The sequence below is a fragment of the Syngnathoides biaculeatus genome, chromosome 7 (genome assembly GCF_019802595.1).
Source record: "Syngnathoides biaculeatus isolate LvHL_M chromosome 7, ASM1980259v1, whole genome shotgun sequence".
In the NCBI taxonomy this organism is placed as follows: domain Eukaryota; kingdom Metazoa; phylum Chordata; class Actinopteri; order Syngnathiformes; family Syngnathidae; genus Syngnathoides; species Syngnathoides biaculeatus.
The window spans coordinates 30,635,261-30,648,349 of record NC_084646.1 but is presented as its reverse complement, the minus strand read 5'-3'; the positions used below and the strand labels follow the sequence as shown (position 1 = coordinate 30,648,349).

The window sequence follows — 13,089 nt, the reverse complement described above, 5'->3', positions numbered from 1 at the left end:
GGCACGAGATAGGCTTGGATGGAAAAAGATGACACACTGTGGCGACCCCTAACGGGACAAGCCAAAAGAAAAAGAAGAAGTAACTAGAGAAGAGTTTTAGGGGGCAAACTGGTCACATCAGAATACTTAAAATGTAGTAGATATTTGATGTTAAACGTTTAAATTTTCAGTGTAAGTTTGTAAAAACACAAAAAACCCTTTAATGAGCCATGTAACTTCAATGGATGACACTGATCTGACCACAGTGCATACATCTGATGTTGCTCACAGTGATCAAAGGGAGCGCTCAAGGCCTTAGTGTGTTTGCTCAGACACGTAAAAAAAAATCGAGGGAATATTGCATGTCACTGCCTCGGAGTCCTGCATTTGGGTCCAGCCACTTGCTCGTGGCACTTTGTAGTGCATAATGCATTCAATTAAATATAGGTTGCATAGGATTTGCAAGTCATTGAATTCTGTTTTTATTTACACTTTACACAATGTCCCACCTGCAGAAGAATTGGAATTTGGAAAAAGAAAAATGAGAAAAAAAGATGTAGAAAAGTGCTAAACAAGAAATCCCTTGTGTCATTTTTCATTTATTTGGGAAAATCCAAGATCAACCTCCCAATACGTTGGTTACTGCTTTGCATTTTGGATTAAATTATGTCCCATTCAGATCCTGAGAGGCAAATGTATGCAGTGGGAGAATAAAATATGCAAATTTGCACAAAACATGCTCTAAACCATAACTACGGTTTATCGTATTTCCAAGACTCATGGCATCGCATGTCTTACCTATTTGGGAGGAAGCTATTTTTAAACTAAGCACATCAGGTGGTTTTTAAGGGACCCATGCAACATTAGAAACACAAAAATATGTACAGGAAGAACAAACAGAAAAGACTGCATTCTTGCCACGCTTGGTGCAGCTGCAGCTATTTTTAACTGGAAACTACATGTCTGTTGTGACTGCAGTTGCTGAGGGGATATCACCGGCACTGCCTTGCTGCTACCGTTATAGTATTGGAAAAGATGTGCCCCCGAGTCATACGGCTGTCTATCTATCTATCTATATATCTATCTATCTATCTATCTATCTATATCTATCTATCTATCTATCTATCTATCTATCTATTATCTATCTATCTATCTATCTATTATCTATCTATCTATCTATCTATCTATCTATCTATCTATCTATCATCTATCTATCTATCTATCTATCTATCTATCATCTATCTATCTATCTATCTATCTATCTATATCTATCTATCTATCTATCATCTATCTATCTATCTATCTATCTATCTATCTATCTGTCTGTCTGTCTGTCTGTCTGTCTGTCGTGCAGAGAGAGAGAGAGAGGAGAGAGAGAGAGAGAGAGAGAGAGAGAGAGAGAGAGAGAGAGAGAGGAGAGAGAGAGAGAGAGAGAGAGAGGTGTTGACTTTTGTGACGACACGCCAACTATGGTCAACCTGTGGATAAGGCGAGCACGCACACTTTCCACGGAGCCATAAAGTAGAGGGGGTGGAGGCGGGGGGAGGGGTATAATGCGAATTCCGACCGTGGCAGTGCAAGCATAAAGTTGAAGCGTTGTGCGCCATATCCCTGCTTCGTGAATGGCCCCGTTATGGAGATGTCATTTCAAAGAGTTAAGACCCGACGGAGGAAGGGTCACTGCCCGGCCGGTGTCCCCCTGGATGCCATCGTGTGCGAGGACGAGTTCAACAGCCAGGAGCTGGAGGCTCTCTTCCAGAACTACAACCTGAAACTGGAGCAGGCGGCCACGCTAAAGGCACTGGTGGTGCTCATTGTCGCCGCGTCATCTCTGTCTCTCGTGGAGCTGCTGTCCCACCCTCGTCTGACTCTCTCCAAAGGTTCCAACCCCGTGCACTGCGTGGTTTTCCTCTCGCTTTTCATCGTCACTAATGTCAAATACCTGCAAGTGACGCAACTGCAGCAAACGGCCAAACTCGCGCTGCTCTTCAGCTTCACCTTCGCACTGCTGTGCTGCCCGTTCCCGCTGGCACTGGGCCCGTCGGAGCCGGCGGTCGCCCCCGCACCCGATCAAGGCGTGTGGCAGCTCATGCTGGTCACCCTGGTGGCTTACATGCTGCTGCCAGTGCGGACTCTGCTGGCTGTGTTTTTCAGCGGTATGCTGGCTGGATCCCACTTTATTATCATGTCAACGTCGATTCCCAGGAAGTCACAGGAGCTGTGGAGACCGGTGGGTGTTGCACCGGTGGTCCACGCACTCGACCACCATCCACATTTTGCAATTCATTTAATTGTACAGTAACACTAGCAGAATTTCCTCTTCTTTGGAGATTTAACGCTGTGAGGCATAAACATGAAACAGATGAAAACGTGTTTGCGCTAGTTTTTTTTAACAACATAGTGTACACACCCACTAATGCTGAATAGTAGATACGTGTGATTTAACACAAAATTTCGCCATTATAAATGCTGTGCATTAAGTAGTATTGTCATGTAGGCATGGAGCTGTCCTGCTTGTAGTGCTGAATGGATGCAGGGACGTCTCACAGCATCGTTCCCCTCGCACAGCAATATGTTGCTACAGTTCTATAGCATCTCGAGGTCTGGGTAATGAGAATATACAGTATCTAGATAATACTTGTTTTGAATTAAACCTTGATTTTGTCAAGATTAGCATCTTGAGAATTTTTTTTTCATGAACTACGTGTCTAAGAAAAATGTCAATTAATCTTTCCAGGGTGAGTCAGTCTAAAATGCTTCAGCAATATCACAATAAGAATTTTAACTTTTCAGTGACACAACATGTTGATGATGAAGCTGACCATGATGCAATTTCCAGATAGAATAATTTCTTGAGGGAGTTTTGGCTTGCATTCATGAAGATGATAATCATGTGACCTTAATTTTCCATGTTTAAAGACATAAATATATTTACACAAGACGACAGTCTCCCTTGAATGCCCAATAGATGAAAGAAAGCATAGATTCTTCTTCCTTTCTTTTTGGCTTGTCCTGTTTGGGGACGCCACAGTGTGTCATCTTTTTCCGTGTAAGTCTATCCTCTCTAACAGCCAATGTCCTCATGTCCTCCTTCACAACATCCATCAACCTTTTCTTTGGTCTTCCTCTCGCTCTTTTGCCTGGAAGGTCCATCCTCTGCACCCTTCTACCAATATACTCACTCTCTCGCCTCTGAACATGTCCAAACCATCTAAGTCTGCTCTTTCTAACCTTGTCTTCAAAACATCCAACTTTGGCTGTCCCTCTAATGAGCTAATTTGTAATCGTATCCAACCTGCTCACTCCGAGCGAGAACCCCAACATCTTCATTTCTGCCACCTCCAGTTTTGCTTCCTGTTGTTTCTTCAGTGCCACCGTCTCTAATCCGTATATCATCATCATAACTTTGCCCATCATCCTAGCGGAGATTCTTCTGTCACATAGAACACCAGACACCTTTCACCAATTGTTCTACCCTACTTGGACCCGTTTCTTCACTTCCTTACCACACTCTCCACTGCTCTGTATTGTTGACCACAAGTATTCGAAGTCGTCCACCCTCGCTATCTCTTCTCCTTGGAGCTTCACTCTTCCTCCTCTGCCCCTCACATTCATGGAAATATATTCTCTTTTACTTCAGCTAATCTTCATTCCTCTCCTTTCCCTTGCGTGCCTCCATATTTCTAATTCTTCCTCCGCCTGATCCCTGCTTTCACTGCAGATCACAATATCATCTGCGAACATCATAGTCCAAGGGGATTCCAGTCTAATCCAGTCATTTGTCAGCCTATCCGTTACTACTGCAAACAGGAATAGGCTCAGCGCAGATCCCTGATGCAGTCCCGCCTCCACCTTAAATTCTTCTGACACACCTACGGCACATCTCACCGCTGTTCTTCTGCCCTCACACATGTCCTGTACTATTCTAACATATTTCTCCACCACACCAGACTTGCGCATACAGTACCACAGTTCCTCTCTTGCTACTCTGTCATGGGCTTTCTCTAGATCTACAGACATACAATATAGCTTCTTCTGACCTTCTCTGTACTTTTCCATGAGCATCCTCAAGGCAAATAATGCATCGGTGTTACTCTTTCTCGGCATGAAGCCATACTGTTGCTCACAGATACTTAGTTCTGTCCTGAGTCTAGCAGCCACTACTCTTTCCCATGACTTCATTGTGTGGCCCATCATGTTTATTCCTCTCTGGTTTCCACAGCAGAAAGAAAGCATAGATTGATATGACATAAGACAGCCAGTTAGTTTTAATGTGGAGTGTGGGAATAAGGACTTTAAAAAAAAGTGGTTTCAGGATACACTTGTTCGAGAAGCACACCATCAACTAAAAGTAGCAATTGGCATTAGTCCAATAATAAAAACAATATATACTGTAATATATAGATGTTCACAGATGGCACAGTGGAGCATCTGCCTTAATGCATGTACTGCAATTAATTTGTATTTATTTTCATCCATTCAGCGCCCTATTTACTGCAGAAACTTCTGCCTTTGGTTTTAGAATGTTGGAAGAAGAAAACTATTAGGAGTAAAGTGGTAGCTCCAAAGTTTACCGATATTCAATACACTTTTGCACCTAGACACCAAACTTTAAAAAATTGAAAATGTAATACTAATAGAGTAGTTATTTTCATTTGGCAGCACGGTATAGCAACTGGTGAGAGTGTTGGCCTCACAGTTTTGAGGACCTGGGGTTCAAATTTTGGCTCTGCCTATGTGGAGTTTGCATGTTCTCCCCATGGCTCCATGGGTTTTCTCTGGGTGCTCCGCTTTCCTCCCACATCCCAAAAACATGCATGGTAGATTGAGTGAAGCTGCTAAAGTGTAAAGTTGTTTGTTTACATGTGCCCTGCAATTGGCTGGCCTGGTCCCCATGGCTCCATGGGTTTTCTCTGGGTGCTCCGCTTTCCTCCCACATCCCAAAAACATGCATGGTAGATTGAGTGAAGCTGCTAAAGTGTAAAGTTGTTTGTTTACATGTGCCCTGCAATTGGCTGGCGACCAGTTGAGGGTGCAGTCCGCTTCTCGCCGAAAGATAACTGGAATAAGCTCCAGCACTCCCATGACCCTCGTGAGGAGAAGCGTCTCAGAAAATGGATGAAATGATGTGGATATTCACGGTCGGCATTTATGAATTCACCTATTCACAGATGTTTTTTGGAAACCCTTATTCCCGCAACACCCTACTTATTTGCATCCTTTTGGACCAGATCCCCATCTTGTTCTCTCGTTCTTTTTTGTTCATGACAATTATAATCACCGTCACAGTTTCAGCTATTCACAGATTTCCAGAAATAATTTTCAGGTCCAGTCTATATCCCCCCCTGTTTAAACTAAGTGAAATCTGCGCCATACTCAAACCCACCCGGGCAGTAGCCAGGAAATAGAATAGCATCGCCCCATAATCTAGTTGCTATTTATGCCTACAGCACATCTTGATCTTTGATCCCCTCAAAATCACAGACCAACTCAAAACAAATGAGGTACTGCTGGTGAATAATCCTAATGGATTTTATGAGCTATAAATTAAATTTCCCTCACCAACTAAACTGCGATATTTATATTGTTACTACTTTCACGCATAAACTAATTACCTGCACACAGAAAGGGCTTATTCTATTTATTATATATATATATATATATATATATATATATATATATAATAAGAGAATAAGGTCATGATTTACAGTGAGAACTGGGGACTAACAACAACAATACCAAGGCTACTACTACTACTAATGATACTATTAGTTAGGACACACACCGTTTATGAGGCACTTTGTATTCTGCTTGGTGTATAGTTGTGACCAATATTCTCTTTCACTTTTAATCCATGTTTAAAACATTGTTTCCAAAGATTCTTCCTTCATATGAGATTTTCTGCTGCAGAATCAATAGTTAGAACCTAAATAAATGATGTTCTTTGTCTGCCAGTTGTTTTACTATACAGCATTTGTTCTTCAAGCCACTTCATGTTATAATCTGCTGAGCTTCATGTCTGACATTGTGAAGCAAAAACATACACATGGACATTTGAGTTATCTGACTCTTCTCACGCAAAAAAAAATAAAAGGTTACAATAAGGTGGTACCCTTAAACATATGGCTGTTGCACTTTTGATTTTGAAAGACAGATTAATTCCCAAAGTAAATTTCTTTAGAAATAGTTTCCCCTTTTCTAGCTGTGAATATGTACACCTGACCTGTTTTGTTTGCCCTGTCTGCTCTCTTTTGTATGTACTGCAGTTGGCAGCCAATGCGGTGCTTTTCAGTAGCGCCAACCTGTTGGGGGTGTTTGTGAGAATTCTCACTGAGCGTACACAGAGGAAAGCCTTCCTTAAGGCCCACAGCTGCATTGAGGAGCGGCTCAGAATGGAGGACGAGAACGAGAAGCAAGTGAGATGTCCCCACAAACACGTTAAGAGCAGACTGAGTCCAAATCATGCCATGCTTGCAAAGATTGCACTTTATATTTAAGCATGCATGTTCCTGAAATCAGAGAATCAGCTGAATTTCATTTTTAATGCTGTCAGGTGAAAATGCATTCCAATAACCACCTGATATGAAGGCAGTAACTATGGCAGCAGCTATTTAAGGAAAGAACAATTACTGTGGCATATACACTGGTACTGAAAATTCCACACCCTCCTTGCACACCTACTGTACCTGAACAATTTGAAATCAGGAGCAGTCAACTATAGCAGAGGACACTGTTTTGTATGTCCCATTATCTTCACCCACCTTTTTTTCAAAAAACACCCACGCTATCTATTGATAATTAATTAGTGTATTTGTTTCATGATATACTACAACTTACACAACAAAAACAAGCACAAACAGCCATAGTATCTGTGCTGTAGAGCTGAGTTGATGATATGCTGTCTTTTCCCAAGCAGCAACAGGCTCGCTTCTGACAGATAATTACACAAACTGATTGCTTTGACGGCCTTCATACTTCAGTAAAGGTCACAGGTTATCTGGGTGAAAGAAAACACACAGAAATTGATTGAGATCCATCAACAGCAAGCCGACAAATACTGCTGCTCGGCTCACAAACAGGTTCCTTGGATTTGACTATCATCCATCAAACACACCTTTCACTAGGATTGTCATGTAATTTAATGTCCAAGTTTTTTTGGGGGTGATTTCAGATAAATACATGACCTGTATTAATACCTGAAAATGTGTTCCAAGTGTTTTAAAATTCAATTCATGACAATGAAAAAAAGCCGTGCTTTCTCTCATATCATATGAAGGTTTTTGGAACCTTTCCATTCATCTAATGATTTGTGTAGTACATATATTACATGTATTTAGTTCTTATACCTATTGAAAATAAATGCAATTCCAACCCAAACAATCATGATCAGATGGCCAAGTTTACTGAGTTGTCATGGAGATTGCTCTCTTGACTTTCAAGCATAGTGGTGGGTATAATTTATTTTGTGCAATATGGTTTTGTGGTAAATCAGACTACATAATGAAACAACCCACCTCTTTAGCTTGTTTCTACGAGGCAGTATGTCAAGGTTAGATACAGTAGTGCTATCGCATTCCAATTATCAAGGTTTTTTCAGTAAAAAGGAAATTGGATGTTAATTTAAGCCAGTGCAACCCAATAAAAATAAATTCAATGAAGTTGAGGTATTAAGCTTATATACACTCATCATGTACACAAATTTCATGATGCAGACCTATGGGGGCACAAGCCAGTACAATCTCCCAAGCCTGGATAAATCCAGAGGGTTGCGTCAGCAAAGGCAGTCGCCTTAAAACAAATACGAGCGTTCATCAAACGAATTCCATACTGGATTGGTCGTGGCCCAGATTAACAACGCCCGCCCCCGGCACCTGCAGGGCGGGACAAAGAAGAGGAGGAAATTGGATCCGTCGACAGAAGAAGAAGAAGAAGAGAAATGCACAGAGGCTATAAATGAGTGGAGAGACTTTGAATGTTTGTCACGAGCATACGATATGGAACTGGACCCAAATGCAGAACTCCGAGGCTGGGACGTGATCTTGAGGGTGGTTTTATTCTAGGCAGAGGTCATACACAGATAAGCAGTCTAAAATAGGCAAAGGCAGAAAAACACGTGGCAACAAACCTCCACCCCAGTCTGCTGACTGTCCAGGCCACCCAAAGTGTGGAGCTTGGCTGAGTAATTCAGGAGGTCAGTGAGGAAGCCAAGCACCAGGGTCCACATGGGGCAACTCATGCAGTCATCCACGAGGCGCAAAAGGGAAGGTCCAAAAACATGAAAATGAGGTCGGATTGCTACAATGCAAAAACGAGACTTGACTTACAGTGAAGAAAATAGGTACTTGAACACCCTGCTATCTTGCAAGTCGTCCCACTGAGAAATCATAGTAGCGTCTGAAATTTTCATCATAGGTGTCCACTATGACAGAGATAATCTAAAAAGAAAAATCCAGAAATCACCATGTATGTTTTTTTTTAACGATTTATTTGTGTGATACAGCTGCAAATAAGTATTTGAACACCTGAGAAAACCAATGTTAATATTTGGGTCATTGTCCCAAAAGACCCTGCCACAATCCATCTGCAATGCTATGACTGAGGGAAAGAGGTTGTTCCCCAGAATCTCACAATACATGGCCGCGGTCATCCTCTCCTTAATACAGTGCAGTCGTCCTGTCCAATGTGCAGAAAAACACTCCCAAAGCATAATCCTACCACCCCCATGCTTCACAGTAGGGATGGTGTTCTGACCAAAAAGTTCCATTTTGGTCTCATCTGACCATAACACTTTCTCGCATGACTCCTCATTGTCATTCAAATGGTCATCCGCAAACTTAAGACTGGCCTTGACATGTGCTGGTTTAAACAGGGGAAACTTCCATGCGACGCATGATTTCAAACCGTGTCTTATTGTATTATTAACAGTCACCTTGAAAACAGTGGTCCCAGCTCTTTTCGTGTCATTGACCAATAACTGTCATGTAGTCCTAGGCTGATTCCTCACCTTTCTCAGAATCATTGAGACTCCACCAGGTGATATCTTGCATGGGGCTACACTCTGATTGAGATTGACCATCATGTTTAGTTCTTGCATTTTCTAATGATTGGTCCAACAGTGGACCTTTTATCACCAAGCTACTTGACAATTTCTACGTAGCCCTTTCCAGCTGTGTGGAGGTGTACAATTGTGTCTCTGGTGTCTTTGGACAACCCTTTGGTCTTGGCCATGATACAAGTTTGAGTCTTACTGATTGTATGGGGTGGACAGGTGTCTTTATGCAGCTAATGACCTGACACAGGATAATACATGGAGTGGGGGTGGACATTTAAAGGCGGACTAACAGGGCTCTGTAGGTCATAATTCTAGCTGATAGACAGGTGTTCAAATACTTATTTGCAGCTATATGACACAAATAAATCATTAAAAAAAATCACACCTTGTGATATCTGGATTTTTCTTTTTGGATTATCTCTCTCCCAGCGGACATTCACCTACAAGGAAAATTTCAGACCCCTCCATGATTTCTCAGTGGGAGAACTTGCGATATAGCAGAGTATTCAAATACTTATTTTCTCCACTGTAGCTCTGGGGGCTCAGGAACGCTGCCCGTGACAATGAAGCAAATATATAACAAAAGTATCGTATACTCAATCAGACTACTGCAATCTCTCAAACAACGAACTGGCAAGTGAGAGTGACAAACTCAAGGCTGAGATGTCTGGCCTACTTAGTGTCGATACGGTGCAGGTGTGGGGCTGTTGCCGGAGGCATCTCCCCCAAGGGCAGTGGCTTGGCCATGCCCCTGACATTGTTGGGACTATAACAGGAAAAGCTCAGGAGTTGTTTGACATGATGATTAGGAGAAAGGTTGATTTGTTGAGCATCCAAGAGAGCATGTGTAAAGGTCGTAAGGCTAGAAGTTTATGAGCAGGGTTTAAATGATTTTACCATGGAGTAGATGGGAAGAGAAATTGAGTAGGGGTTATTTTAAAGGAAGAGCTGGCTAAGAATGCCTTAGAGGTGAAAAGAGTATCAGATAGAGTTATGAGGTTGACATTTGACATTGAGGGTGTCATGTATAATGTGATTAGTGGCTATGCACCACAGGTAGGATGTTACCTAGATTTTAAAGAGAAATTCTGGAAGTAACTCGATGAAGTAGTTCTGAGCATCCCAGACAAAGAGGCAGTTGTGATAGCTGAAGATTGTAATGGATATGTTGGTGAAGGATTCAGAAAAGTTAGGAACATAGGGTGACCTACAAGAGCGGAGGTACAAACATGCAGGTGGATTACATTTTGTGCAGTTGACATCATGTGACGGAGCTCACTAAATGTACAGTTGTGGTATGGGAGAGTGTAGCTCAACAGCATAGGATGGTGGTGTGTAGGATAACTCTAGTGGTGGGTAAGAAGATTAAGAAGACATGGGTAGAGCAGAGCACAATGTGGAAAAAGCTGAGAAAGGAAGAATGTTGTGCGGCCAGTAGTGTGCTAGCTAAATAGATGGAAAGAATACTTTGAGAAGTTGATAAATGAAGAAAATAATAGAGAAAGAAGAGTAGAAGAGGCAAGTGTGAAAGACCAGGAAGTGGCAATTATGAGTAATGGTGAAGTTAGAAAAGGATTAATGAGGATGAAAAATGGAAACACACTTGGTCCTGATGACATACCTGTGGAGGTATGTAAGGAATTTGCACAGGTGGATGTGGAGTTTTTGACCAACTTATACAACAGAATACCCGCTACTAATTCTAACTACCATACTCGGAATAAAGTTGATGAGCCACATGAAGTTATGGGAAAGAGTAGTGGAGGCTAGACTCAGGACAGAAGAAAGTGTCTGCGAGCAAAAGCATGGTTTCATGCCGAGAAAGAGTAACACGAATGCATTATATGCCTTGAGAATGCTAGTGGAAAAGTACAGAGAAGGTCAGAAGGAGCTACATTGTGTCTTTGTGGATCTAGAGAAAGCCTATGACAGAGTACCAAGAGAGGAACTGTGGTACTGCATGCGCAAGTCTGGTGTGGCGGAGAAATATGTTAGAATAGTAACTGACATGTATGAGGGCAGCAGAACAGTGATGGGGTGTGCCGTAGTTGTGACAGAGGAATTTAAGATGTAGGTGGGACTACATCAGGGATTAGCTCTGAGCCTCTTCCAGTTTGTTGTGGTAATGGCTAGGCAGGCAGATGAGCTTAGACTGGAATCTCCTGAGATCATGATGTTTGAAGATGACATTGTGATCTGTAGTGAAAGCAGGAAGTAGGTGGAGAAACAATTAGAAAGATGGAGGTATGTACTGGAAAGGAGAGAAATGAAGATTAGCCAAAGTAAAACAGAATGTATGTTCGTGAATGAGTGTGGTAGAGGGGAAAGAGTGAGGCTCCAGGGAGAAGAGATAGGGACGGTGGACAACTTCTTATACTTGGGGTTAACAATCCAGAGGAGTGGTGAGTATAATAAGGAAGTGAATAAACGGGTCCAAGCAGGTCGGGACATTTGCCAGAATATGTCTGATGTGTTAAGTAACAGAAAGGTCTTTGTTGGATGAAGGGCAAAGTTTATAAAACAGTGGTGAGTCCGGCCAATGTTGTATGGATTAGAGACGGTAGCACTGAAGAGACAACAGGAACCAGAACTAGAGGTGGCAGAAATGAAGATGTTGAGGTTATCTCTGGGAGTGAACAGGTTGGATCATATTTGAAATTAACTCATTAAAGGAGCAGCTAAAGTTGGATGTTTTGGAAACAATGTTTGAGAGAGCAGATTTGGATGGTTTGGACATGTCCAGAGGTAAGAGAGTGAGTATATTGGTAGAAGGGTGATGAGGATGGAGGTGTCAGGCAAAAAAGCTAGAGGAAGACCAAAGAGAAGGTTGATGGATGTTGTGAGGGAAGATATGCGGGAAGTTGGTGTTAGAGAGGAAGATGCAGGAGATAGGCTTACAAGGAAAAAGATGACAAGCCGAAAGGAAAAGAAGAAGATAGATAGAAGATAGAAGACCCACCCACAACGCACTTTGTTATTCTGTATAATGCAGCCTCTGTATGCAGATGTGTTGACTGTTTTTTCATCCCAGTAAGGACTATTAACCCTCAATCATGGTTCCAAAGAAGGCAAGTGGAAGTAGTAAGACTGCTGGTGCTGAACAAAGGAAAGGTGTCTGCAAATCTGTTGACTTTAAGAAAGAATTCATAGCCATATATGAATCTCCATGTTTCGGAGCTATTGAAGGAGTGTGGCATGGCAAAATCAACGATAAGCACCATTCTGGAATGCAAGAACGCCCTTAAAGCAAGTGATGTTGCTAAAGGAACAACCGTGTTGAGCAAGCCGAGGCCACAGATCTTGGAGGAAGTTGAAAAGTTACTTTTAATTTTCATAAACGAACAACAGTCATGCACTATACACTGTTTAATTATAACCATATACCAAATGTTCTGTGACCACATAATTACCCAGTACAGATATAATATGAGATTGTAATTAGATCGTTAAATATACTGTTTGAACTATGATTTTAAAACTATCAGCACATTTGTAGAGATTTTCCCATTTTTTTCATCACATCACTTTTAATAATTTAACAGAAATAATGTTTTTGATTTGTCTCAACATATTAACAGTATTTATATCTCCTCCCTTCTCAGGAACGCCTGCTCATGAGTCTCCTGCCCAGGAATGTTGCCATGGAGATGAAGGAGGACTTTCTGAAGCCCCCGGAGAGGATCTTTCATAAGATCTACATTCAACGTCATGACAATGTTAGGTATGAGGTGCCATGACAACTGTGGACCCAGGGACATAAAGTGGACTGGGAGTGTTTTGATACAGATGTTGCCTCCTGAGATGCAAAGTTCAAGAATAGAAGTAGACTTATTAAGATTTAAAAAAACAAAGTGGGTTTGGAGACAAAACAAGTGTTGTTCTTTGTCATAACCACAGGCTACACAGTATTACCCCAATTTTTACAAAACCATAGCTCCAGAAATGATCTAAAATATAATTAATTGCATGGTGACCTCGTGGTTAGAATGCCTGCCCCACAGTTCCAGGGTTCGAATGTTGGCCCAGGCCTACATGTATAGAGTTTGCACATTCTCCCT

The 13,089-nt window shown here is 41.8% G+C and overlaps 1 protein-coding gene across 1 annotated transcript in view; it reads left to right on the top strand.

The window, feature by feature from the left end:
* Nucleotides 1-1,448: 1,448 nt before the first annotated feature.
* The window catches only part of LOC133503554 (adenylate cyclase type 1-like), a 126,465-nt gene continuing 114,824 nt past the window's right edge, over nt 1,449-13,089 (top strand). The window contains exons 1-4 of the mRNA XM_061825265.1: nt 1,449-1,468; nt 1,555-2,209; nt 6,246-6,395; nt 12,634-12,752. Coding sequence (XP_061681249.1) covers nt 1,449-1,468; nt 1,555-2,209; nt 6,246-6,395; nt 12,634-12,752 — 944 coding nt within the window. The remainder of the gene's footprint in view (nt 1,469-1,554; nt 2,210-6,245; nt 6,396-12,633; nt 12,753-13,089) is intronic.